Source organism: Schistocerca serialis, chromosome 1, assembly GCF_023864345.2.
Source record: "Schistocerca serialis cubense isolate TAMUIC-IGC-003099 chromosome 1, iqSchSeri2.2, whole genome shotgun sequence".
NCBI lineage: Eukaryota > Metazoa > Arthropoda > Insecta > Orthoptera > Acrididae > Schistocerca > Schistocerca serialis.
In genome coordinates, this window is record NC_064638.1 from 88,941,525 (window position 1) to 88,967,794 (window position 26,270).

At 40.0% G+C, this 26,270-nt stretch overlaps 1 protein-coding gene across 1 annotated transcript in view; it reads right to left on the reverse strand.

The window, feature by feature from the left end:
* The window catches only part of LOC126462349 (protein dopey-1 homolog), a 345,125-nt gene that overhangs the window by 237,806 nt on the left and 81,049 nt on the right, over nt 1-26,270 (reverse strand). Inside the window, exon 12 of the mRNA XM_050096065.1 lies at nt 15,239-15,486. Coding sequence (XP_049952022.1) covers nt 15,239-15,486 — 248 coding nt within the window. The remainder of the gene's footprint in view (nt 1-15,238; nt 15,487-26,270) is intronic.

Sequence of the window (26,270 nt, forward strand, 5' to 3'; positions counted from 1 at the left end):
AAGAAATGTAATATGGAGAGTATTGAAAACTACAGGCCAGTTTCACTAGAGTCTGCAGTCTCAAAAATAATTGAATTAATCATGAAAGACAGACTAATGAGTTAAATGAATAGATGCAATCTTTTTAATGAAGCACAGTTCGTATATGTGAGTGCAGACTCTCCCGACATCTACTGTTGGTGAAGAGCTCTTGGATTCCCAGCTGGGTAGCAGTGTTCAAATAGAGTGATGTTTCAACGAGTGTCATACACATCATTTTCCAGCGAAGACCACTTCGCCGAAAGATGATGAATATGACGCTCGTCAAAATGTACAGCATTTTAACTGACACCTGCCTGGAAAAGCACACCTTGGTTTCCGAAATGGGAAAGAGACAATCCATTACAGAGCTCATGAAAGTAACTGCCCAGACAACTGCGTGCATTAGCATGTGGCTACCAGGATTCAGGAGGTGTGGGGGGGGGGGAGGGAAGTAGGGGGAGTATGGGGGGAAGTAGGGGGAGTATGGGGGGGGGGGGGCAAAGGGGCACGGATAGCAAGCAGCAGGGGGTGCTGATGCCAGATCCAATCCATGATGAAGGCTGATGTGCCAGCCAGCCTGAATCCCACCTCAGTTACTTGATCCTCAAATATTTGAAAAACATTCCCATGGATACCACTGTGTCCATTATATGCAGACAGTTGGGGTACACTCTGGCAGGGGAGAAGAGAGCGGGGGCAGCAAGAAGGACATCCAGCTACACTCTACAAATAATGTTGCCAAATTCACAGTAACATGCCAGCCCCATGAAGATAAGGCCAGGAAAAAGTAGGATGACAGAGTTCATAAAAGCGATACATGATGCTCTTATCAAGAATGACTGTGTTACAGACACTTCTTAGACTTGTCTCAGGCTTTTGACATGGCTGACAACAAAATACTATTAAGCAAACTAGAAGCCCAAGTTGTGGTTCTGCTCTTACTTGGAAAAAAGTGTGCAAAAGGTAGAGGGTTCACACATCTGCTGAAGATAATTTTATAGTAAAACAATTGTCCGAAAAGAAACATATAAACATAGGTGTTCCTCAGGGAAGTGTATTGGACCTAATTTTGTTCTTAATATATGTCAATGACTTTCCAGATAGTATACCACATGGGGCGGAATGCCTATTAGAGAAAGTAAATGAAACCTCACAGATGTTTAAGAATGAGCAGTGTGTATAAAATTTACACTGAATATAAAGAAAACAAACAGTACTCACTTCAACATAATGCGGGAAAACAATCCTCTCGCATTAAACGTAGATGATAAATCTACATATTGTGGAACTAACACAAAGTTTTTTGAGCTGAATAGTGATTGTCAATCAACACACAATAAAGACACAAAGATGTTGGCAAAACGAATCTGTTGAGCATGTTTTGCTCTGAGCTTTCTATCATGAATACGATATTAAACAGGTGTAATAATTTCTTTGGCTCTCAGTTTCTAACTGTTGTGAGACTTGTGCAAGACATATTCAATATGCTGTCCACCAGTTTCTGTCACAAGTTGAAATCAATAAACTGCATGTCTACAACAGATCAGAGAGTAAGAATACGTTGTGCAATGTATGCCTCCAATTCAGCTATATTTGTAATTGGAGCAGCACTGAATACAACAGCTTTCAGATAATGCCACAGTCACACAGATTAAGATCAGGTTATCTGGACAGCCACACTGTAGAGAAATGGCGGCTGATAATTCTAGCATTTCTGAAATGCCTCTGTAGCAGCCACTCATTGGCTGTGCAATGTGCGGAGGAGTGTCATTTTGCATAAAAATGATCCTACCCACCAATCCATACTATTGAAGGTTTGGAATGATGATGGTGCACAAAAGGCTCTTGTAGCGTTTACAACTGATGGTACAGGTAAAAGGACCTGCAGGACTCATCCCCTTGAAAAAATACAGCCCTATGATAAACAATAGGTCAACCTACACCACACAGTGACGTTTGCAGAATGACTTGGTACTGGTTGATGTGCATGTGTGTGGATTTTCAGTTGCCCATATTCTGCAATTCTGCATACTGATGTGTCATACTGACATGACAATGGAGAGGAAAATGGGCTTCTTCTGTCCACAGAGTGTTCCATGGCCAAACATTGTCCAGTTCCATGCGAGCAATAAATTTCAGGGTGAACATTTGTCTTGCTGGAAGATCAGTCAAAAGCAATTCCTGAACATGGATGAATTTGTGTAGATAGCAATGCACGATGTTTCATAGGATTTTATGCACCATGCTCACAGGCATGTCCACCGTTTGGGCAATTCCCCATACACTGCATGTTACACACCACCACCTGACCCTTCCTGCAATGCAGTGGCTTACACCTGACAGATGTAGGATCAACTGCTTTCCTCTCTCTGTCACATTGCACTTCAAACGAATCTGTCTTTTCAAATTTCATAATCGTTTTCTCCAACCAATAGCAGATGCCGGACCAATGCCTTTTTTCATACTCCTGAGCACCCAGAACTTCTGCTGGGATACTGGTCCACAATAACTGTTCTTGTACAACAGCTTTACCAGCAGCGTGCAATCCTTCATGGAGACAGTCATGTTGGGTGTCTTGGATGCCACCTGAGGCCGTGTGCCAAGCTGTCAGTCGGTGTCCATATTCTGTCACTTACAGCATCATCTACTGGGCAAATTTACATTTTTTTCCCCACAATGTTTCCCCCTGCATCAATAACATGCAGCACTAATGTGATATTATTCTGAGCAGCACTTCCCTTTCTACAACATTTTGTAACTGGAACTTTAATTATGCACATGAAATATTGTATAAGTCATACAAATATTGTGTAATGTTAAAATCAGACAAGTGTGAGCTCTCGTACAGTAATTTTAAGCTGACACGGCGTCTCAAATGACTCTTATAGCAATTTCCCTTCCACATACCATTTGCATAAGGAAAGGAAAAGAGGATCAACCACACTACTGAATTTTTTATTTTCCACAACACTAAGAACATCAGCATGGAAGAGTACAAAAGTAGATCAGAACATATAAACATTTAACATCTACATTTACCGCTACAGGCATTCTCTGCAAATCATATTTAAGTGCCTGGCAGAGCGTTCATCGAACCACCTTCACAATTCTCTATTATTCTGATCTAGTATAGTGCGCGGAAAGAAAAAACACCTATATCTTTCCGTACGAGATCTGATTTCCCTTATTTTATCATGGTGATTGTTTCTCCCTATGTAGGTCAGTGTCAACAAAATATTTTCGCATTCAGAAGAGAATGTTGGTGATTGGAATTCCATGAGAAGATTTCGTTGCAAAGAAAAACGCCTTTCTTTTAATGATGTCCAGCCCAAATCCTGTATCATTCCGGTAACAATCTCTCCCATATTTTGCGGTAATACGAAACATGCTGTCCTTCTTTGAACTTTTTTGATGTGCTCCGCCAATCCTATCTGGTAAGGACCCCACACCACGCAGCAGTATTCTAAAAAGAGGATGGACAAGCATAGTGTAGGCAGTCTCCTTAGTACATCTGTTACATCTTCTAAGTGTCCTGCCAATAAAATACAGTCTTTGGTTAGCCTTCCCCACAACATTTTCTGTGTGTTCCTTCCAATTTAAGTTGTTCGTAGTTGTAATTCCGAGGTATTTAGTTGAATTTACAGCCTTTAGATTTTACTGATTTATCATGTGGTTCATGGTGTGGGTTCCTGTAGTCATGTCCTAGTTCATGAACCACGGGCAACGTATGAGTGGCCAAGTAAGTGGTCCCGACAGTCGGGATACCAGTTACTTTGGAATAAGGCTGAGCATCTCTGACATATTCTGAGTTGTGGTCACCTTTGTGCTCATACGGCAAAGACTACCAAATCCACCGGTTAGTCCCTCAACCGTTAGGGGTAAAACTCAATGGGACTCGGGGCAAGTAAGGCTAGCAACCTTATTCCCCGGTACTTTAAATATGATGCTGGCAACAATCAGAGCAAAATGCCTCGGACCTTTGGAGGTGACGGAGTCCCACCTCTAACTGACAAACCAGGGACTCCTAAGATACGACTCGGCAAACAAAAGGTAATGAGATGGGGAGCTATTAATATCAATGGGGGCTACTCTGGGAAGAAGGTAGAGCGTGCAGAGGCTGCAAGTAAGATGGGGCTGGATGTTTTAGCTGTTAGTGACATTTGGGTAAGGTGTGAGAAAGAGGAGGAAGTGGGAGAATACAAGGTCTACCTGTCAGGAGTCAAAGCAGGAATAGCACAATGGGGTGTAGGGCTTTACATCAGGAAAGAAATGGAACCCAGCGTAGTTGCAATAAGGTATGTAAACGAACGACTGATGTGGATAGATTTGACAGTGTCTAGCAAGAAAATTAGGATTGTGTCAGTATATTCGCATTGTGAAGGGACAGATCAAGATAAGATGGATAGTTTTTATGATGCACTCAGTGATGTAGTTGTTAGAGTAAAGGACAAGGACAGTGTTCTGCTCATTGGTGATTTTAATGCCAGGATTGGAAATCGAACAGAAGGGTATGAAAAGGTTACGGGTAAATTTGGAGAGGATATGGAGGCCAACAGGAACGGGAAACAACTCTTGGATTTCTGTGCCAGTATGGGCTTAGTAATCACAAACTCCTTTTTTAAACATAAGAACATTCACCGGTATACTTGGGAAGGCAGGGGAACCAGATCTGTCATTGACTATATAATAACAGATCAGGAATTCAGGAAGGCTGTGAGGGGGACACTTGTATTCAGGGGATTCTTTGATGACACTGATCATTATTTAATCTGCAGCGAAATTGGTATTGTGAGACCTTAAAGTGCAGGAGGTCAGGTCCATATGTAGGAGGATAAGAGTGGAGAAACTTCAGGATAAGGAAATCAGGGACAAGTACATAACAATGATCTCAGAAAGGTACCAGTTAGTTGAATGTAGTCAATTACAGTCATTGGAAAAGGAATGGACAAGGTACAGGGACACAGTACTAGAAGTGGCTAAAGAATGTCTTGGAACAGTAGTGTGTAAAGGTAGGATGAAGCAAACAGCTTGGTGGAACGACACAGTCAAGGCAGCCTGTAAAAGGAAAAAGAAGGCGTATCAAAAATGGCTACATACTAGAACTCAGGTAGACAGAGAAAGTTATGTTGAAGAAAGAAATAAAGCCAAACAGATAATTGCAGCATCCAAGAAGAAATCTTGGGAAGACTTTGGAAACAGGTTGGAGACTTTGGGTCAAACTGCTGGAAAACCATTCTGGAGTGTAATTAGCAGTCTTCGAAAGGGAGGTAAGAAGGAAATGACAAGTATTTTGGACAGGTCAGGAAAACTGCTTGTGAATCCTGTGGATTCCTTGGGCAGATGGAGGGAATATTTTGAAGAGTTGCTCAATGTAGGTGAAAATATGATCAGTAATGTTTCAGATTTCGATGTACAATGGGATAGGAATAAGGATGGAAATAGGATCACATTTGAGGAAGTGGTGAAAATGGTCAATAGATTGCAGTGCAATAAAGCAGCTGGGGTGGATGAAATTAAGTCTGAACTCATCAAATACAGTAGAATGTCAGGTCTTAAATGGCTACACAGGATAATTGAAATGGCCTGGGAGTCGGGACAGGTTCCATCAGACTGGACAAAAGCAGTAATCACACCAATCTTTAAACATGGAAACAGAAAAGATTGTAACAACTACAGAGGTATCTCTTTAATCAGTGTTGTGGGTAAAATCTTCTCAGGTATTGTTGAAAGGAAAGTGCGAGTATTAGTTGAGGACCAATTGAATGAAAATCAGTGTGGGTTTAGGCCTCTTAGAGGTTGTCAGGACCAGATCTTTAGCTTACGGCAAATAATGGAGAAGTGTTATGAATGGAACAGGGAATTGTATCTATGCTTTATAGATCTAGAAAAGGCATATGACCGGGATCCTAGGAGGAAGTTATTGTCTGTTCTATGAGATTATGGAATAGGAGGCAAACTTTTGTAAGCAATTAAAGGTCTTTACATAGATAATCAGGCAGCAGTTAGAGTTGACGGTAAATTGAGTTCATGGTTCAGAGTAGTTTCAGGGGTAAGACAAGGCTGCAACCTGTCTCCACTGTTGTTCATATTATATATGGATCATATGTTGAAGACAATAGACTGGCTGGGTGAGATTAAGATGTGTGAACACAAAATAAGCAGTCTTGCATATGCGGATGACTTAGTTGTGATGGCAGATTCGATTGAAAGTTTGCAAAGTAATACTTCAGAGCTAGATCAGAAATGTACGGACTATGGTATGAAGATTAGCATCTCCAAAACGAAAGTAATGTCAGTGGGAAAGAGATATAAACAGATTGAGTGCCAAATAGGAGGAACAAAGTTAGAACAGGTGGACAGTTTCAAGTACTTAGGATGCATATTCTAACAGGATGGCAACATAGTGAAAGAACTGGAAGCGAGGTGTAGCAAAGCTAATGCAGTGAGCACTCAGCTACGATCTACTCTCTTCTGCAAGAAGGAAGTCAGTACCAAGACTAAGTTATCTGTGCACTGTTCAATATCTCGACCAACTTTGTTGTATGGGAGCGAAAGCTGGGTGGATTCAGGGTACCTTATCAATAAGGTTGAGGTAACGGATATGAAAGTAGCTAGGATGATTGCAGGTACTAGTAGATGGGAACAATGGCAGGAGGGTGTCCACAATGAGGAAATCAAAGAAAAACCGGGAGTAAACTCTATAGATGTAGCAGTCAGGGCGAACAGGCTTAGATGGTGGGGTCATGTTACACGCATGGGAGAAGCAAGGTTACCCAAGAGACTCAAGGGTTCAGCAGTAGAGGGTAGGAGGAGTTGGGGCAGACCAAGGAGAAGGTACCTGGATTCGGTTAAGAATGATTTTGAAGTAATGGGCTTAACGTCAGAAGAGGCACCAATGTTAGCACGGAACAGGGGATCATGGAGGAATTTTATAAAGGGGACTATGCTCCAGACTGAACGCTGAAGGGCATAATCAGTCTTAAATGATGATGATGATGATGATGATGATGATCATGTAACTGAAGTTTAACGAATTCCTTTTAGCACTCATGTGGACGATCTCATACTTTTTGTTAACTAGGGTCAACTGCCAATTTTTGCACCATTCAGATATCTGATCTACATCACACCGTTGTCCCTTTTTAATTCGTTTATGAAGAATGCGATTCCAATTGTCTTTAATAAAATATTCAACTACAAGATTTTGGAAATTAAAATGCAAACAAATATTAATATAATATCTACTCACCATATAGCGGAGATGCTGAGCCAAAGACACAACAATAAGACTCTCACAATTAAAGCTTTAGGCCATTAAGGCCTTCGTCAACAACAGACCACACACACACGCACACACACGCGCACACACACACACACACACACACACACACACACACACACACACGCAACTCACTCACATGACTGCAGTCTCAGGCAACTGAAAACACACTGTGAGCAGCAGCACCAGTGCATGTTGGGAGTGGCAACTGGGTGGGGATAAGCACGAGGCTGAGGTGGGAAGGGGGAGGGATAGAATGGTGTGGATGGTGGACAATGAAGTGCTGCAGGTTAGATAGAGGGCAGGAAAGAGGTGGGGAGGGGGTGGGGAGTAGAGGCTTAAAAAGACTGGGTGTGAAGGTGAAATGACAGCTGTGTAGTGCTGGAATGGGAACAGGGAAGCTTTGTTTTTGTACAGGCTGAGTAGGACCAGGTGAAGTAAATGGAGGAGAAGTTCTTGAGGTTCTGGGAGAATGTGGATAGGGTGTCCTCACCTTTGATCCAGATGGCAAAGATGTCATCAATGAATCTGAACCAGGTGAGGAGTTTAGGATTCTGGCTTTTTAGAAACGATTCCTCTAGGTGGCCCATGAATAGGTTGGAATAGGATGGTGCCATGCGGGTGCCCATAGCCATACACTGTATTTGTTTGTAGTAATGCCTTCAAAGGAGAAGTAATTGTGGATGAGGATATAGTTGGTCATAGCAACTAGGAAGGAGGTTGCTGGTTTGGAATCTGTTGGGCATTCAGAAAGGTAGTGTACAATAGCAGTAAGGCCATGGGCATTAGGAATGGGCATGGAAATGGCATCAATAGTGACAAGCAGGGTACTGTGTGGTAAAGGCATGGGTGGTTGTTGTTGTTGTTGTTGTTGTTTTGGGGAAGGAGACCAGACAGTGAGGTCATCGGTCTCATCGGATTAGGGAAGGACGGGGAAGGAAGTCGGCCGTGCCCTTTGAAAGGAACCATCCCGGCATTTGCCTGGAGCGATTAAGGGAAATCACGGAAAACCTAAATCAGGATGGCCGGACACGGGATTGAACCGTCGTCCTCCCGAATGCGAGTCCAGTGTTTAACCACTGCGCCACCTCGCTAAAGGCATGGGAACTGTGGAGAGTCGGTGGAGGAAATGGTTGGTATCTTTTATATAGGAGGGTAGGTTCCGGGTAATAGGTTGAAGGTATTGGTCTATGAGAGCAGAGATTCTATCAGTGGGGCACAGTAACAGTCACAATGGGGCGGCCTGGGTGGTTAGCTTTATGGACATTAGGAAGCATGTAAAAGGTAGAGTGGCAGGGGTGAGTAGAGAGATGGATGCCAGGGAAAGGATGGGCCTATGGATATGAGTAGTGACTGGGGATCCTGCTGGATTTCTGGAATGGGGGTCACTGTGGCAAAGTTTGTAGGTGGAGTCCTTCTGTCAGGTAATCCTTACAGTTCAAAACAGCAGTGGTGGAGCCTTTGTTCATGGGTAGAATTGTAAGGTTGGAATCAGTTTTCAGATGGTGGACTGCGGTTCTTTCCATGGATGTAAGGTTACTTTGCATGTTGAGGGATTTGGGGAATGATAGTGAGCCAAGTTTCGAAGTTAAGAAATTCTGGAAAGTTAAAAGGGGTGATTTGGGGTCAGTGGGGGTGGATCACCCCCACTGCCCCAAATCACCCTCTAAAAACTAATCCTGACCTGCAGACAATGGCTCCACCAGTCGAGGAGAAGCCTCAAGACTAGTGGCCTGCATGGAAGTATCAAAGCTCATTACTTTGCTTGCATTAGAATTGTTATACTAAAGAAGCTTATTTATTTTGGACATCACCCTTTGCTTGTGACACATTTACGTAATTCTCAAAGTTAAGTATTGTCTTTTACTTTTCCTAATAAAACTGATTAATATGATTTGTTTAAATTGTTGTACAGCGATCCAAGAAAGCAGGTTTCCTAGACACCCCATATTCGACAACTAGGCAGGATTCAACATTTGGCGACGAGGATGGGATCAAATGTTGAGTCCTGCCTAGTTGTCTCGGAAAACTGCTTTCTCGGATCGCTAGACAACAATTTAAACAAATTGCATTAATGAGTTTTATTGCGAAAAGTAAATTACAATACTCAACTTTGAGAATTACATAGATGTGTCACAAGCAAAGGGTGACATCTGAAATAAAGAAGTTTCTTCAGTATAACAATTCTAATACAAGCAAAGTAATGAGCTTTGATTCTATTCAGGTCATTAGTCTTGAGGCTTCTCCTCGACTGGGCCACGACCAGTTGGGCGCGGTGCTTTTGTTCTCTTCACATAGAGGCCGTTGCTGTCATCTTGTCGTCCTGGAGAGGCGTTGTTCAGCGAGCAATTGGCTGACCTCTTCTCAGAACCCTTTCTGGCCTATCACTCCTGACTGGTGTGCCAGCGCTTGATTTTATGCCGTAACATGGACTGAATGGTGAAATGGAGGTTTACTCATCTCAGTTCTCAAATAATTTCATTTGCTATACTGAAGACAAGTCAAGACTTATAATGAAACATTCTTTTAAAGAGTAATACAGAACTTTTATGTTATTTTAGACATCTTACTATGATATAGCCATATATTCACTATAGTTTTCATAGTCTGTAAAGAAATGTAAAATTATCTTTTTTAAAACTATGGAACAGTCCATTACCCCATAACCTTCCATTGATGAAAAATTAACTATTCCTTGATATCTCAGGATTTCTCCTATCAAACTCTCACTTCTTTTAGTCAAGATATTTCATAAATGTCCTTTTTCTCCAATTCAGTCCAGTACTTCTTCATCAGATGTCTGATCTACCCACCTAACCTCCAATGCTCTTCTATAGCATGACATTTACATAGCTTCTATTCTCTGCTTGACTGATGTTCGTCACCCACATTTCACACTTTCATCAAACACTACAGCCCAAACAAATATTTTCAGGAAATACTTCCAACGCTTGATTTATATTCAACACAAGTGCACCCGGCAATGCTTTGCAATATGGGAATTAGATATACATTCTGACCTGATGATTCAGATTCTGCGATGGTATTCTACTCAAATGCCAATTCCCCCTCCCCCCTTTCTGTCCATCTCCTCTTCCTCTCACTGACCTTGTCACTTGTTGACAGTTACTGCAAACTAAACCTTGAGTGGGATTTGAAGTCACTTTGAACGAATACGTAAACTGGTTGGGATCATTGGTTACAGGATATGAAGAGTATGAGAGAGATCTTTCCAGCTGCTGGATCTATGAGGATAGTGGCTTTAATGATAGTATTTCACAGTTATCTGCAGATGCATAGTACTACAAACTTTTGGGCGATTCAGATTCTGCAATGGTATTCCACTCAAATGCCAATTAAGGCATAAACAGAACTTTAATGTATTCTGTTAAGAAAACAAAACAATACAATGTTATGTTTACAAATTCTGTTTAAAATTATATACAAGGAAAATGAATATAAATGAGATAAATAATCTGTCTTATAGTTTAAATGCCCTGTTACCACAGTTAAAAATGACAGTGGGAAAGAAAACAAAACTGAACTGCACATTTTCACAGCACAGTTGAGCATCATCTTTCTCGCAGTTGGTTAATAAAAATAAAAAAGTATACTGTTGTTAAAAAGAATATATTGCCTATGTCTGTCTAGTTGTTTATTAGAATTACAAAAGTTATCAATTTTTGACAATATATTGACAGTACAATGTAATTGGATAGATGAAAAAATCCACTTACCAAGCAGTGGCAGGAGAACACACATATACCATCTGATAAATCTTCCATGACCCTGGGTTCTGGGTGATTTTTCCAAACTCTAGCCCTTTTTCTATACCTCTCGAGTCTTTTTCCTCCACCCTTCTTTCTTACAGTTCAACCTTTCTGCCAGAGGTAGGGGCCACTGGCTCTGAAAGCTTGCATATGTTAACTTTCGTTTATACATGCATTCTCTTGCCGCCACTTTGTAAATGATTTTTTTTCCTAGCCAATTACATTATTTGGTTGTTTATTAGAGTATCATATAAAAACCTTAAGATGAGTTAGAATGGCGAGAAAAAAAATTCACATTTTCGGATTTTTGTCTCATTATAAAATTTGCGATTTTCCGAATAAAATGATATACATATCACTTACAAACTCACATGGGAAATATTTTATTTTATTTTGTTAAATATAACTACATCGGTTGAAAAAGTTAAAATTTTTATGCGCATTACTTCAAGATCTAACAAAATCTGTAATTTTTTATATAAAAGGCTGTGGACTGCTGTGTTATAAAGGTTAAATTACGTGTTTGTATTGGTAGCACTGTCAAAAATAGTCCATATGTTTCATAGTATAAACACGCATTGTATGTCGAAATGCTAACGTTTTTCCGAGGAAAAGTGACGAATAGATTGGTAAATCTCTCAAAAAGTAAAGTATGACACCAAAACAAAGTTTTTTTAAGAAACATGGGTTTCATGGTAATAGCTTTTCGAATAAAGGGAAACATTGTCTTAAACATGTGAAGTTACAGACAATGAAATACAGACAAACTTGTCAGTATCTAGAGAAACATCCATTAGTGCTTCTCAGATTAAAATAAAACGTGATAAACAGTTTTCTCAAAATGAAAGTGATGTAAATGGTAGGTTAGGTTATATTCTGATATATTTACACATGGTAACAAGGGTGTTAGGTGAATGTGTGTGTTGTTAAATATGTGGAGGGCCAGTCAGATTACATGAAGACAGTGAGGTATCAAATGGACTAGCCAGGAAACTTAACATTAATTGTGCAAGTTGTAAATATATTCATTCATTTTGGAATTCTGATAAGTGTAAAGATAATTATTTTGACGTAAATGTTATGTGGTTTTATGGATTGAGAGCTATTGGCAAAGGACACACTGCAGCAGAAACAATGTGTGCCCTGATGAATATGCCACGTCCACCTTGTAAAATCGACAATTATGCAGGATTTATTGGAGCTGCTGTGGAATCTGTTGCATGTGAGTCAATGAAGCGTGCTACAAACAAAGCTCTTGAAATAAATGATGGTATGACTGACGTACCAGTAGCTTTTGATGGCACTTGACAGAAGCATGGCTACAGTTCTAAGAATTCTCTTGCTATGGTGACCAGTGTGGATACAGGAAAGATAACAATGTTTGGTTAAAATCTGGTAATCTGTTATAAGTGTAAATCAGGGATTAAAGAAAGGCATATCTGTGACAGAAATTATGAAGGAACAAGTGGTGGTATAGAGGCCTCTGCAGCTATTGAAATTTTTAGTCAATCTGTGAATGAAAGGGGAGCGTGTTAAACTAAGTTCTTAGGTGATGGAACTCAAAAGCATACAACAACGTAGTAGCTGTTCAGCCTTATGGTGAGAAGATCATCACAAAACTGGAATGTGATGGTCATGTCCACAAGAGGATGGGCACCAGGTTGGGGAAGTTGAAACAAAGTTTGAGGACAAGAAACTTTCTGATGGTAAAACCATAAGAGGCAAGCTGACAGACAAAATGATTGATGAACTACAGCAGTGTTATGGGATCGTCATTAGAAATAATACTGAGGATTTGTTGATAATGAAGCAGGCAGTAAGGGCTATCTTCTTCCACAAACTGTTAACTGATGAAAAACCATTACACCACATCTGGCCTTCTGGATCTGATTCATGGTGCAATTACAACACTGATCAGTACTCAAACAGTTCATACAGCCATAAACAATCCATCCCAGCAGCAGTCATGGATATCATAAAACATATTTACAGAGACCTGGCAAATACTGAATTACTGAAGAAGAGTCTGCATGGTCGGACTCAAAATCTCAATGAGTCGTTCAATAATCTTATATGGACTCGCTTACCAGAAAATGTTTTTGCTGGAATGAAGACATTAAAATGGGGGGTCAGTGATGCTGTTATTGCTTTTAATGATGGCAACATTGGTAGGGTGAAAGAGCTATAGCATACGGCAGTTAATCCTGGAACAAACTGCTTCAGAGAACTTGAACAGATGGACAAGGTTCAAATTGACAAAGCAGAGAATGCAGCACAGTTGGCCACTAAGGAGTCCAGAAAGAAGAAAAAACTTGAAAAAAGATCAACAGGATGTATATAGTATGGTGGAAGGTGCTTCTGAGTGACTAAAAAGCCGTTCCTGAAAATTTACATTTTCTATTTCATTTTGGCCTAAATCTCAGAAACCACTTCAAGTAGAGTACTCAAATTTTCAGGGAGTAATAACATACATATCCTTAGTCTACTGAACTATAAGAAAATAATCTTGTGTACAATTAAAATTATTTAGGATAGGCAAACACTACAAAAGCATTGTGTGATTGGTTAGTGGAAAAAGGTTATGTGGCACATCAAGAGGAAGGTCAAGGTCCCCAATGGGTAGCAGGCCACACTGTGGAAACCGCGATGGGGGAAATACACATGGAGTCCAAGGAAGTCCACAAGGAGAGCAAGCTTGGAACCGAATGTTCCTCAGCCTACAGTATGGAGAATTTTACAACGGTGACTGCAGTGCAAGCGATACAAGTTGAAACTGTTGCAAGTGTTGAATGATAGTGACAAGCAGAGATGGTATGAGTTCTATACGGAGATGATGAACAGGATGGAAAATGAAGACTATTTTCCTGACAAGACAGTGTTTAGCACTGACTCCATGTTCCACTTTAGTGGTAATGTTAACCACCACAATGTGCAGATATGGGGTACACAGAAACTGATCGAGGTCTTGGAACATACACGAGACTCATCAAAAATTAATGTCTTTTGTGCATTGACTTTCATCAAAGTGTACCAACCATTTTTCCATGAGCCGACTGTCAGTAGAATTACATATCTGGATAAGTTGCAGAATTACCTGATTCTACAGCTTATGGAGAACACTCGTGTATTCACTTTCCAGCAAGTTGGTGCCCATCTACATTACCTCTGAGAAGTCACATTGTACCTATCTCACACTGTTCCTTGTTGGAACTGACAATGTGGGGATGTAGCTAGCCCTTCGAGATCTTCTGAGCTGAAACCATTAGGCTTTTTCTGTGGGGATATGTTAAAGACAAGGTGTACATCACTTCATTTCCTGCAACTATCGACAGACTTCACAAACACATCAGAGGTGTGCTAGCTCAAGTAGATGCTGGCACGCTCTAGAGCATCTGGGAAGAAATTTCATGCAGATGGAATATCTGCTGTCTAATAAGAGGAACCCATGAGTATTTATTGTAGAAAGAAACTTGATGTTCTGTCAATTTCAGAACTGAGAATACATTATTTAAGTATGCAAATCTCCTGTGTTATTTTAGGCCACTCTTAGGTAATTAATTTAGAATCACCATGTATATATATTATATATAAAAACAAAGATGAGGTGACTTACCGAACGAAAGCGCTGGCAGGTCGATAGACACACAAACAAACACAAACATACACACAAAATTCAAGCTTTCGCAACAAACTGTTGCCTCACCAGGAAAGAGGGAAGGAGAGGGGAAGACGAAAGGAAGTGGGTTTTAAGGGACAGGGTAAGGAGTCATTACAATCCCGGGAGCGGAAAGACTTACCTTAGGGGGAAAAAAGGACAGGTATACACTCGCACACACGCACATATCCATCCACACATACAGACACAAGCAGACATATTTCACATATAGCACATATATTATTATATTGATATCATGTATATATATTTATATTTATGTTCAACAGATGGCACTTCAGTAGGTCTATAAAAACATGCATGTATTTGAATCTAATGCTACATCAAAATTTCAAAGCAACTGGTGAAGAACTTCCAGAGACATAAGGTTTTGAACAAACATACATTTACATTTTTATTTACTAGATCAAGAAATTAATATTTTTTTACCAGATATTTTCTTGACATTGCTTCCTGTTTCATATAAGTTAAAAAATACACACAACTGTTACATACCTGGACTGTAATTGTGTGATGTTCAAGAAATGTCACATCCCATTGCCTCAAAAGAGGTTTCATGACAACAGAAACAACACCCTGGTGGTCCAAATGATCTGTCACTTCATCTCTGTGAGTCTGTGATCGCAACAGCGACATTAGCTCAAGCAGAGTGGCAATGGCTGTTAGCTGCAATGCTGGGGCATCCGCAAGATAGCATGCACAAACCACTAGAACTTGTAGCCATTTGGGAAAGTTTGCTAATCCTGTATACAAAAATATGCATTATGAGCAACACTTGTTAGCAAAAACTCTCTTGAAATCCTATAAGATCTGTTAATTGTGCTTCAACATTTCTTGCTTAATTTACATTTTAAATATACAGAAGCTAAAAATTATCAAGAAACAACCATTAAAAAAGGTCAAGGATAATTAGTGAGCACTAAACCAAACACCTGAAACATGATGACAAAATTTAACATCTTTACAAGACCTAGTATTATTTTCTTCATTCATTCATTGTGTTTTATATTTCACACCCAGAAAGAAAATCTTCATGGACGCGAAAAAAGTCAAACTACACATGAACTAGAGCCAAGCAAATCATAAAAGCTTAGTCTGTTTACTGAATTTTGTATACACTGAGTCATGTTTCCAGTAGCTTATCACTTGTAATGTAGCTTCACAACAAGCACTGCTCTGCTCCACGTAACAAACAGAACTTTTCAATCCTTGAACCTGGATAATCAGATAATTTGTAGAAACAAATTGATGCAGTATGTATTTAATTTTCTTTTGAAATGATTGGGAGTCCAAATTTCTTGGTCTGTGTTAGACGAGACCATGTTGAATATCGTTGCATCGGTCTGCGTAACACCACTCTGAGCAGTTTGGAAGAATGACAATTCTACATTAAAATTATTATTATCTTTTATTGTGATTTTATGTGTTACAGTTCAGTCGAAACTGATTTTTACTGTCAGCAATAGATATCATTAAGAAGTAAATGTGTTGGGAAGTGAACAAGAATTCCAAGACCTATATAACATAATTCTCATCTTTGTTCAGTCTCAGCATCACATTTTTAATTAGACTGCATGCTTAAATCACTCAGGATCACCTTCAGGTCCAAAACAAAGTAAAACTAAATATGTACCATCTAATATCTTCCAATAAGTAGAAAAAAGGAATTCTACATAGGCATGGAATTTACCTAAGTAGTTGCATGAGGAACCACATATTACAGTACTCTATTTCACAACAGCAGTCATTGTTTTAAACAGGAGATGTTGGAAAGGAGATGAAAGGTGGGGTGGGGAGCGAGAGTGGGGGGGGGGGGGGGGGGTGTAGGAGTGAGGATGATTTGGGTGGGGAGTGGGAGGAAGGAAGCAGGGAGGGGATGGTGAGGATGTCATGAGTTTAATAAGAAGGGTCTTGTTACAATTATAGAAGGTATAATTATGTAAAAATTCTTGTTAAAATATTAATAGTGTAAAACAATGGGTATGTGAAATGTAAATGGCATAAAACAGTAAAATTATAAAAGGGAATGAGCAAGACAGAGAGAGGGTGGAGGGAAGGGTAGAGGCAGGGATGCTATGGGTTTAGAAAGAGGAGATCTTACACTAAAACCCCAAAAAGTCAATCACGTAAAAAACCCTCCATTAAAATACCAGAAGTGTAGACCAGTGGATGCATACAAATGTCAAAAGGGATAAAACAGTAGATTATAAAAGTGGAAACAAAGTAGCTCATACATATTAAAAGTGTGAAACTTTTAAAATATGAACCCATAAGGTCTTTCTCTGAAAGTATTATAAATTGTATAAAATTTTTTGTTAAAATGTTAAAAGTACAGACCTAAAATAAGGGATGTATAAATTGTGAAAGAAATAAAGATTGTAAAATTACAGAAAAGGCATTATGTAGAGGGGCTAGAGCTGCATAAAGTGTCATTAAATATTATAAAGTTTAAAAACAGTGAAAGTGTAAACCATAAAAAAGAATAAAAGAATAAATTATAAAACTGAAACTATGTGTAACAACTTAAGTTACAATGTCTGATGAGCACCTTCTAACATCAAAGCATGCTGGTGGAAATACTGATACACATTTGGAAGTGTTGCACAATGAATCTAAGGGACACCTGCTGACAATGTTGGAAGAAACTGAGCTTTTCTACACCATCTGCAAGAGCCTGGCAACACACAAAATCAGCAGATTGATTTTACTAACAATGCAGTTTTTTAGAAACTTACTGAGCCTTTTTCAATAGCCTGCCTCATCACAGCACACACAAGATCAATAGCCCCACTCACCTAGAAGAGACAGTGACTGCACATCAGTGAGAGCCAAAGCATTCGAGGTAGCCAAATTCATTTTGGAAGACATTGTATTAAAACACGGTGCCCCAAGGTCGTTAATTACAGATCGAGGGAAAGTTTTTGACAGAGACAAAGTTGTGACAGAGATAAACGGTTGGTGCAACATTACTCATCACATGACGATTGCCTAACATCCGCAAACTAACGGGCTTACTGAACGCATTAATAAGACCTTGGCCGAAGTGCTATCAATGTTCGTCAATGTTGAGCAGAGCAACTGGGATGAGGTGCTACCTTTCGTGACATTTGCCTACAACACTGCCAAACAAAGACTCCACACGCTGCAGGCTCAAGAAAACTATTGCTGAAGGTATGACGTGAGCCACCACCCTGTTGTCTACCAGCCTGGTGACCTCGTCTGAATCTTCATTCCTGTTCGGAAGGTTAGTCTCTCTGAGAAGCTCCTCAGGCGCTACTTTGGACCTTATAAGGTTGTAAAACAATTGTCTGATGTTATTTATGAAGTTGAGGATTTCGACTCCAACACAAGAACATGAAAGATCAGAGGTACGGTCCACGTCCTTCAAATGAAGGATCCTGTAACCCAGGGTAAATTTGAAGCTCCAGCAACAGGCAACAAGCAGAAAGGTGACAAAGAGTGTAGCGACAAAGGAAGTTCTAAGAAGATCACCGCCAGGGTGAACATCAGCAATCGGAAGTCAGAGTATGCAAGACCAATGACTTGTTCCCGGACTAGGAGGACTTAACACCGAGACGCGGTTCTCTTAAGGAGGAAGCAATGTCGCAGAAGAAGCTGAGCAGCACAGTCACTGTGTTGTAGTGGTTATGATACTAGACTGTTGCGTGGAGGGTCATCAGTTCAAAACTCACCTGAACTGTAAAATTTTAATTTCTATTTTCGGTTCCAGTACATTCTAGAAGCATCCACAAATGTCAAGAATCATTGTGCTAGAATGTTCTGTAACTGTATATACACCGTATGTGTTCTGGCCAAAGGCAGTTTGCTCCGCACTCTTGTATGTGCAAGTGCTGAATAAACCTTCGTTAAGTGAAGTTAGTATTCGTCATTCACCTAATTACACCTTCTTCTATGTGACAATATTTTCTTAGTATTCTGCCTATTTGCACTGAAATATTACCAATATATGGTAAATAGGCAATCGTTTTAAAAGCCACTTCCTGTCCTTGCTCTGTCATTTACAGGTCTGCAGCGTTCTCTCCACTTGCTGGAACGAATACCCATTCTTCAAAAATACAGTCTGCAGGGGCTCCAGTTCCATATGCACACTATCGGTGTCAGAGATGACGTGGGCTCGGTGGATCAAGGTCTTCAAAACACCCATCATTTGTGCTGGATGGTGGTAACTAGCGGCTTGCAAGTAAAGATCTGTGTGAGTGGGCGCTCTATATACTGAAAGACCAAGTGTTCCATCGCTCTTACATCGCACCAAGACATCTAAAAACGGCAGGCAACCCTCCTTCTCCAACTCCATAGTAAATTTTGTTTTCGTGTATGGAGTTCAGATGTTGTAGGAACTCTCACAGACGATCCAAACCATGAGGCCAAACTATAAAAGTATCATCAACATATTGCCAGAATACTATTGGTTTAAAAGTGGCTAAGACAAGTGTTCACTCCTCAAAATCTTCCATAGATTGATTGGCCACCAGGGAAGACAAAGGACTCCCCATGGCGACACCATCTGATTCTCGTAAAACTCATTGTTAAAATAAAAAATATGTAGAGGAGAAGGTGTGCTTAGATTTGTGGAACAATATGTATGCCGGAAAAGTTTTAAATCTCGGTAAATGAGTAACTAGAATATTGGAAGCAAATCTAAATTACTTCTCTATAATATCATCATTAAAATTTAAGCACATAACTTATGAGTTGATAAATTCCTTGCATAAAATTTCACCTGAGATTGCAATCAACTCTTGACAGCTCTTGAGGTTCTTTATAAAAATCCAAATGTTGGGAGCCAAGCCACTTTCTCATATGCATGAATTGGTGGAAATCACTTGGCACCACAACTAGGCTGTAAGACAGACATTAAACAAATTGTACTTGAACTGAGGCAACAATTAATATGTCTGCTGGGTAGAATGTGGCTGAACATTGCCATGAAAAATGACATTGGTGGTCAAGAGACTGTGGCATTTGTTTTGAATGGTTCTTTTCCATTCTCTTAATGTTTGACAGTACACTTCAGAATTGCCTGTCCTTGCACATCCCATACAATACACAAACATGGTTCCTTCGGCATCCCAAAATGTGGTAGTCATAACACGTCTGGATGATAAAACATGGTGTGCTTTTTTCGATTTGTTGAGTGAAGTGGAAGCCCACCACCCCCTCATCAATGACTGTGGTTTCATCCCTGGTTTAACATAGAAAGCCCAGGTTAGGTCATCAAGAATAAAACTGTCAGTAGGCCTTCTGCTTCCACACTATACGAAAAAGGAAGTCAAGAAAACAGTCATCCACACTGTTTTGTGATTACAAAGAAGGAGTTTTGGAATCCAAAGAAGTTATTATTTGGTCACTACACCCGTGCACAACACTGACAAATCTGCAAAAAGTTGTCCAACACTACTACTTCATTGATGACTACAAACAAATGGCTACTTCTGTCATCATAATGAATGGCACTATTGACATACACCACCCTCACTCGTACTGTCCTGTCTATATATAGCACAAAATTTTGCAATGAATGTCAACAGCTTTGAGACTTTTTGCTTGGCGATATCAATTGTGCAGCTAATTTTGAACAGCTGCCTTATTTGTACGTGGATTTCTCACTACCACAATTGTAGGCATACTGGCTTACTGCCTGAGTAGGTGCACCAACTGTTCAGCTGGTGTTTTTAATTCCCATACTTGATGAAAATTGAATTTATCTTCATGATGGGGCTCCCTTCATTGGATCAGGCCATAACAAACTTCTGATGCATCCTTCTGGAATGTGAATTTCAGTTAGCAGAACATTTTGATAACTAACAAAACTGGGCTCCATTTGTGTACTCTCATTCACTCATTTCTGTTTTACTGGCAGGTAGTAAAATTTCAGTTTCATGTGACAGGTGCTGTTAAAATATCACGATCAAGATTTGAACAATGGAAAGTCCAGGATATAATAACAACAATATGGAAAGCGCAGATTGCTACTCACTACACAGATGAGGTGCTGAGTCACAGACAGAGACAGTGAAAAAGATTGCTAGAAATATGTCAGCTTTTGGACAAAGTCCTTCTTCAGATATAGAAAACATACACATTCACTCAACAATAACAGCTCATACACCCATGCCAGTGTCTCTGAGCACTAAGCCCTGACTGCAGCTGTCTGACATGAGCAACAATCTAACTGGTTTGGATAGTTGGGGAAAGGAAGATGCATGGGGCATGGAAGGGGTGCAGTATCAGGATAGGGGTGGGAAAATATGCTAATGCTGGCTGTAGCTGCATGTATGGGCATAGAGATGATGGAACAGAGCTGCTAGGTAGGGATAGAGGTAATCACTGAAACAACCGGTTTTAGTTTTACTACTTTTTCCCTCTCTTCAGTTTAACCTACTCTTTAAAACTGCTCAAAATAATCAGTTTTCAAAATAAGTTATTTTTGGTTTTTCAATGCTGTTATTTTCAGTAGTAAATATAGATGTTAATCAAAGATTTAAAAATTCTAATGAATGGGAAGGAGCAGAAAATCTTGATCTACATGGGGTGGAGCCTGAGGCAGAAATCAGTCTCAATGTCTCCAGCAAAGATGGTAAAGATGAAGGAGATGGACACGGTGATGGTGAGAGCTAAATGTCACATGATGATGACTTTCCTGCATCATCATTTTTGAATGGTATCACTTTTTTACTCTGAAGCAACCACAAAATTAAGGGTTAAGTTATTATATAAAGTTTATAGCACATGATGAAGTTATAGGTATATCAGTCAAATTTACCTTCTCTTCCAAGGAACACTGTGTATGGTTTCTCCTTACATAATGTCACAGTTTTATTGTACCATGCCCACTTTTCGTCCTTTAAAGCAAATGAAGCACTGTACTTCATTGCTACCACATTTCATAAAATACTTCCAAACTACAGATGATGCCATTCTGCAATACGACTGATGCACAAGGACAAAATGAGAAACTATCTTGTATATGGGAAAGTCTTGAACACTGCATGTACATGCATACCATCTAAAACCACACCATGAAGCAATGTCATACATTTGTTGCTCCTTTCTAGCCATTTGGCATCATCATTAAAGTAGCACTGATCGATTTTCCCATTTTCGATAATGACACTTTATTTCATAGCAATCAAGATTTTAAGAATGAAAATTACCATTAAAAAAAAAAAAAAAAAAAAAAAAAAAAAAAAAAAAAAACACACACAAACATCTAGCATTGATGCTATGGCAAATTATACGCCCGTTTTTGTACCTGCTTACATGTAAAAAATGAAATAACAAACTGTTACAACCATGACCAAACAAATACCAAAAAATACTGGTATTAGTTTTAACCAGCATGTTTTTCCCTTCTCTACTGTCAGGAGCAGCATTACAAGGCTGTGCACAGAAGAGAGGAGAGAACTACGGAGGTGTACTGAGGGATGTAAAGTGTGCGCAGTACTAGAGTAAGGAACAAGGGAGGGGATAGGCAAGTGGAACTGACAGGGACTAATGAAGGTTGAGGCCACGGGGTTATGGGAATGAAGGATGTGTTGTAGGGAGAGTTCCCACGTGCGCAATTCAGAAAAGCTGGTGTTAATCAGAAGCCTGTGAAGCAATCATTACAGTGAAACACATCATTTTGGGCAGCATGTTCAGGAACTGGTGGTCCAGCTGTCTCTTTGCTATTGTTTGACAGTGGTTATTCATGTGGACAGGCAGCTTCTTAGTTGTCATGCCCACTCAGAATGCAGTGCAGTGGCTGCAACTAAGTTGGCAGATCACTTGGCTGCTTTCACATATGGACTTGGCTTTGATGGGGTAAGTGATATCAGTGACAGAACTGGAGTAGGTAGTAGAGGGAGGATGTATGGCACAGGTCTTCCATCTACCGTATTTATTCGAATCTAAGCCGCACTTGAATCTAAGCCGCACCTGAAAAATGAGACTCGAAATAAAGGAAAAAATAATTTCCCTAATCTAAGCCGCAGCTGAAATTTGAGACTCGAAATTCAAGGGGAGAGAAAAGTTTTAGGCCGCACCTCCAAATCGAAACAAAGTTGGTCCATTGTAATATGAGACAGAATTCAGGTCGAATGAATGACGATACAGCTGCAGTAGTTTGGTTCGAGCCGTAAGCTTAGCAGTCAAGCTTTACCAGGTAGCCATTGCTATGCGTCAGGCGCTCCGTCCTTATTTATGCGCGTACCCTTCGTTTTTCATGTGCTTCGTCTGGTTTGAATTAATTGCTTATTTTTCTTTGATCTGATAATTGCCGTTCTCTTTGTTATAGGTGTTTTCATCACTCTAAGCTGAAAATGCATTACTGTACTGTGTCATGCATTGTTTGTCGCATTCCGATAATGAATGTTCACGACCTGTCGCCGCTCGCGGCATGGTTTGCTTTTGTGCGTGCTACCGCCGCTTACAATTAAAAAAAGAGAGAGAGAGAGAGAGAGAGAGAGAGTAATTGTCTCAGTAGCGAAACAATGGCAAGAGACTGCTATTTGTTGTTATTTACACTGCTGCTTTCTTTGATAATGATCAACAAGAACCAAATAATAAACTGCGTATGATAGAAAATGTTCTGAATGAGAGTTTAACGAAAATTTTTCTCCGTTTGAAAATCTTTGCAGACGCCTCTTTAGTACATTATTTTCTGCACAGAAATTAGAGTCATCTTAGATTTAAAAATCTAGTCAATTGTCATGCTTCATTTCTGACTATATCACTACTAGGCATAAGAATAATACGAATATGAACATGACATATGTGTATACTTCCGCATTTGTGTTGTCTCACTCTAGTTTCGTAGTTTATTAGGCAGACAGGATTTAAACGAGATAGCAGCAAACTCGAAAGAATACATGGCAAAATGTTTATATTCATATTATTCTTATGGTGAAGAGAATACTGCATGTAATTCAGAATTCACAAAAGTTCCCATTAGCAACCATCTCTTCTCACAGGTAGAAAAAAAATCAGAACGTAGAATTGGCCATACTGACAAACATCGCAAAAGGTCTTGCCAGTCGGATTTTCGTAGTACATTGAAAAGCTGCTACGCTCGAAGATGAACAATACGGAGTTTGTATTTACTTCGTTGGATAATGTATGAAAATGCAGTGGTTGAAATTTGGGGCGGAGAAAAAAGCTCGTCTCTTTTTTAACTGACGCAGAGGTTTTGGCGCCAGTATTTGTCTTTGTGCCTGTAAAGCATGCCTGCGTAGCGCTACATATATTCGACGGCAGAAGTTAGTTGTGGCGGCACCTACCAACATATTTCAGAACTTCCGCTTACTTTGCACTCGATTCTAAGCCGCAGGCGGATAAAAAGTGCGGCTTACATTCGAGTAAATACGGTAGGTCTATTGCAGGGATATGGGCCAAGACGTAACGGGTTGGGAGCAGAGTGGAGTAGGGATAGATAGTGATATTGTGCAAGTTGTGTGGGTGGCAGAATCCCACTGTGGGAGGGATGGGAAGGATAGTGTGGAGGATATTTTTCATTTCAGGGTAGGAAGAGAGATAGTCAACACTGTTGCAGAGAATGTGATTAAACTAATCCAGTCTTGTGTGGTACTGAGTTACAAGAGGAGCGCTTCTTTGTGGCCAGACAGTGTATATGTGGGGGATGGTATGGGACTGGTGAAGCAAGGTAAAGGAGATTTGTTGCTGGATAAGTCTGGGAGGGTAATTTCAGTCTCTGAAGGCTTCAATGAGATCCTTGGAGCATTTGGAGAGGAGTTCTCATCACTACAGACGTCCACATGTGACTAGGTCATGTGGAAGGGAGAATAGCAATCTATCCTTTCCATATTTTTGTTACACTATCAAGATTTATATACACATGAAGCATGATGCAACAGAATGAATATAGCTGAGGTCTCATAGGTTCAGACTAAAGAGAGGTATCATACACAAGGACACTACGTATTGTCAGGCTGCAGGAAGAACATCCCTGACACTTCACACACATGTAGCTCACTGTCTGGAGGGGACACTTTAGCGTCAAACCAAGATCTGGAATTAATTAATGTTGCTATGGTGACAGTCCCACATTGCTACCTTACAACTCACAGTCATGCATGGTGGCTCTCAGTGGCTGCAAAGTGTCTGTCCTGTATTTACCCTCTGTCACGGATTGAGTAACCAATTTGGTTCACATTATCATGTGCTCTAAGACGTCTTTCTCATAATTTCATATGGATGTGATATGGTCTCTTTCTCAGGCTGCAGGAAAGTAGGCAGGGGTGTTATCTTACAGTGTCAATCTTGTGAGCTCATATATATAATGTTACCTTTAGGACGAAAGGAATGACAGTGAGCATGTTATATCGTTGCTGAACATCACTGAATGAGTTGCTGCAGCTCTGAAAATTGGAACGACCTCTGTAAAGGAAATACTGAGGTGTGCTGGAGATCTACAGGAACCAACCGCTGCTCTTTCGACTCCAGGAAAAACTAGCGTTTGTGCTACTAAAATGACGGAACTCGATAAGTTTCAAAAGGACGCTATTTGGCGAAATACATATGACTATTACACATAGAAAGAATAGTCCGCCTAAAGGAAGCTGTTTCTCTCACTATGAAATAGTGAACTGTTTTTCGGAGGAAAAACCAGCCTTTCAGTTGTACTAAAGAAGACAGGGTTCTGATGAAAAACATTTTCTGGAAGAAGAGTTCTGGTTGAACAGGAGGATACCATTGTCTGAAGATGCCATTTTTTGAGGTTAGTATCTAACTACAAATCAAACAAAATCATTTGGTTGTACAAAATGTGAGTAAATGCTGATCATTTCAGATCAGCTGTATGGACTGATAATCTGCATGAGGGTGGAAAAGGCAGCGGCTCATTCTTTTACATGCTAGAGCAATCAGTGAGTTTACTGCAAAGGCTTTGTCGTTATTTGCATCAAAGAAATCTGAGAACTACCATGAAGAAATGATGGCAACTAAATTTGAAGAGTAGTTCATACACTCTTTGATTCCACACATAGAAAAGAACTCCACTACAATATTCAATTATGCACAATCCTGTTGTTGTTGTGGCCTTCAGTCCTCAGACTGGTTTGGTGCAGCTCTCCATGCTACTCTATCCTGTGCAAGCTTCATCATCTCCCAGTACCTACTGCAACCTACATCCTTCTGAATCTGTTTAGTGTATTCATCTCTTGGTCTCCCTCTACGATTTTTACCCTCCACGCTGCCCTCCAATACTAAATTGGTGATCCCTCGATGTCTCAGAACATGTCCTACCAACCGATTCCTTCTTCTAGTCAAGTTCTGCCACAAGCTCCTCTTCTCCCCAATTCTATTCAATACCTCCTCATTAGTTATGTGATCTACCCATCTAATCTTCAGCATTCTTCTGTAGCACCACATTTCAAAAGCTTCTATTCTCTTCTTGTCTAAGCTATTTATCGTCCACGTTTCACTTCCATACATGGCTACACTCCATACAAATACTTTGAGAAACGACTTCCTGACACTTAAATCAATACTCAATGTTAACAAATTTCTC